Consider the following 543-nt stretch of genomic DNA (forward strand, 5'->3'; position numbering starts at 1 on the left):
GCACGCACGGTTCCTGGCCCACGGGGCTCCTGCGCCTTCTAGCTCCAGAGAGCCCGCTTTCATCAAGGACAGCGTTCCTATTGAGCCTCCTTCTTCTGCCTCTGAGCCTCCCCGCGGGAATCGGATTCGCAGAGGAGGTGGTGGAACCCGAGCAGGCCCATTCCCCGCGCCACGGGCTCTTGCATCTTCGCGGCTATTGAGAGCCCAGTTCTTTCCCACCAAGTTGGTGTTGGCGACTCGTGATCTCCTCCCGGCGTCCCCGGGGTCTTCGAACAGCCTGAGCCAGACCGATTCATCTTCAGGACCTAAAGTTCTGCAAGGAGCGCCCGCCCCGCTGGAGTAGGGTGGAGGGGAGGTGGGAGGCGGGTACCTGTGTCAAGCTCTTCTACCTTGAATATTAGAACTGTCACGTCCGCCTTATCTCCTGCACATTGACCCGGGCACTCTGGGCTGCTAGCCTTGCACCAGACCCTGGGCCTCAGCCCCAGCGCGTTTGGCGCCCAGCAGCGTGCGGTAGAGGAACCACCGGCACTGGCGAGCGAG

General features: G+C 62.6%; 1 protein-coding gene across 1 annotated transcript in view; it reads left to right on the top strand.

Annotated features, from left to right (window-relative positions):
- The window catches only part of SLIT2 (slit guidance ligand 2), a 388,092-nt gene that overhangs the window by 43,725 nt on the left and 343,824 nt on the right, over positions 1 to 543 (top strand). Inside the window, 1 exon segment of the mRNA XM_015571823.1 lies at positions 107 to 339. Coding sequence (XP_015427309.1) covers positions 107 to 339 — 233 coding nt within the window.

This window comes from Myotis davidii, unplaced genomic scaffold (assembly GCF_000327345.1).
Source record: "Myotis davidii unplaced genomic scaffold, ASM32734v1 scaffold204, whole genome shotgun sequence".
Classification (NCBI taxonomy): Eukaryota; Metazoa; Chordata; class Mammalia; order Chiroptera; family Vespertilionidae; genus Myotis; species Myotis davidii.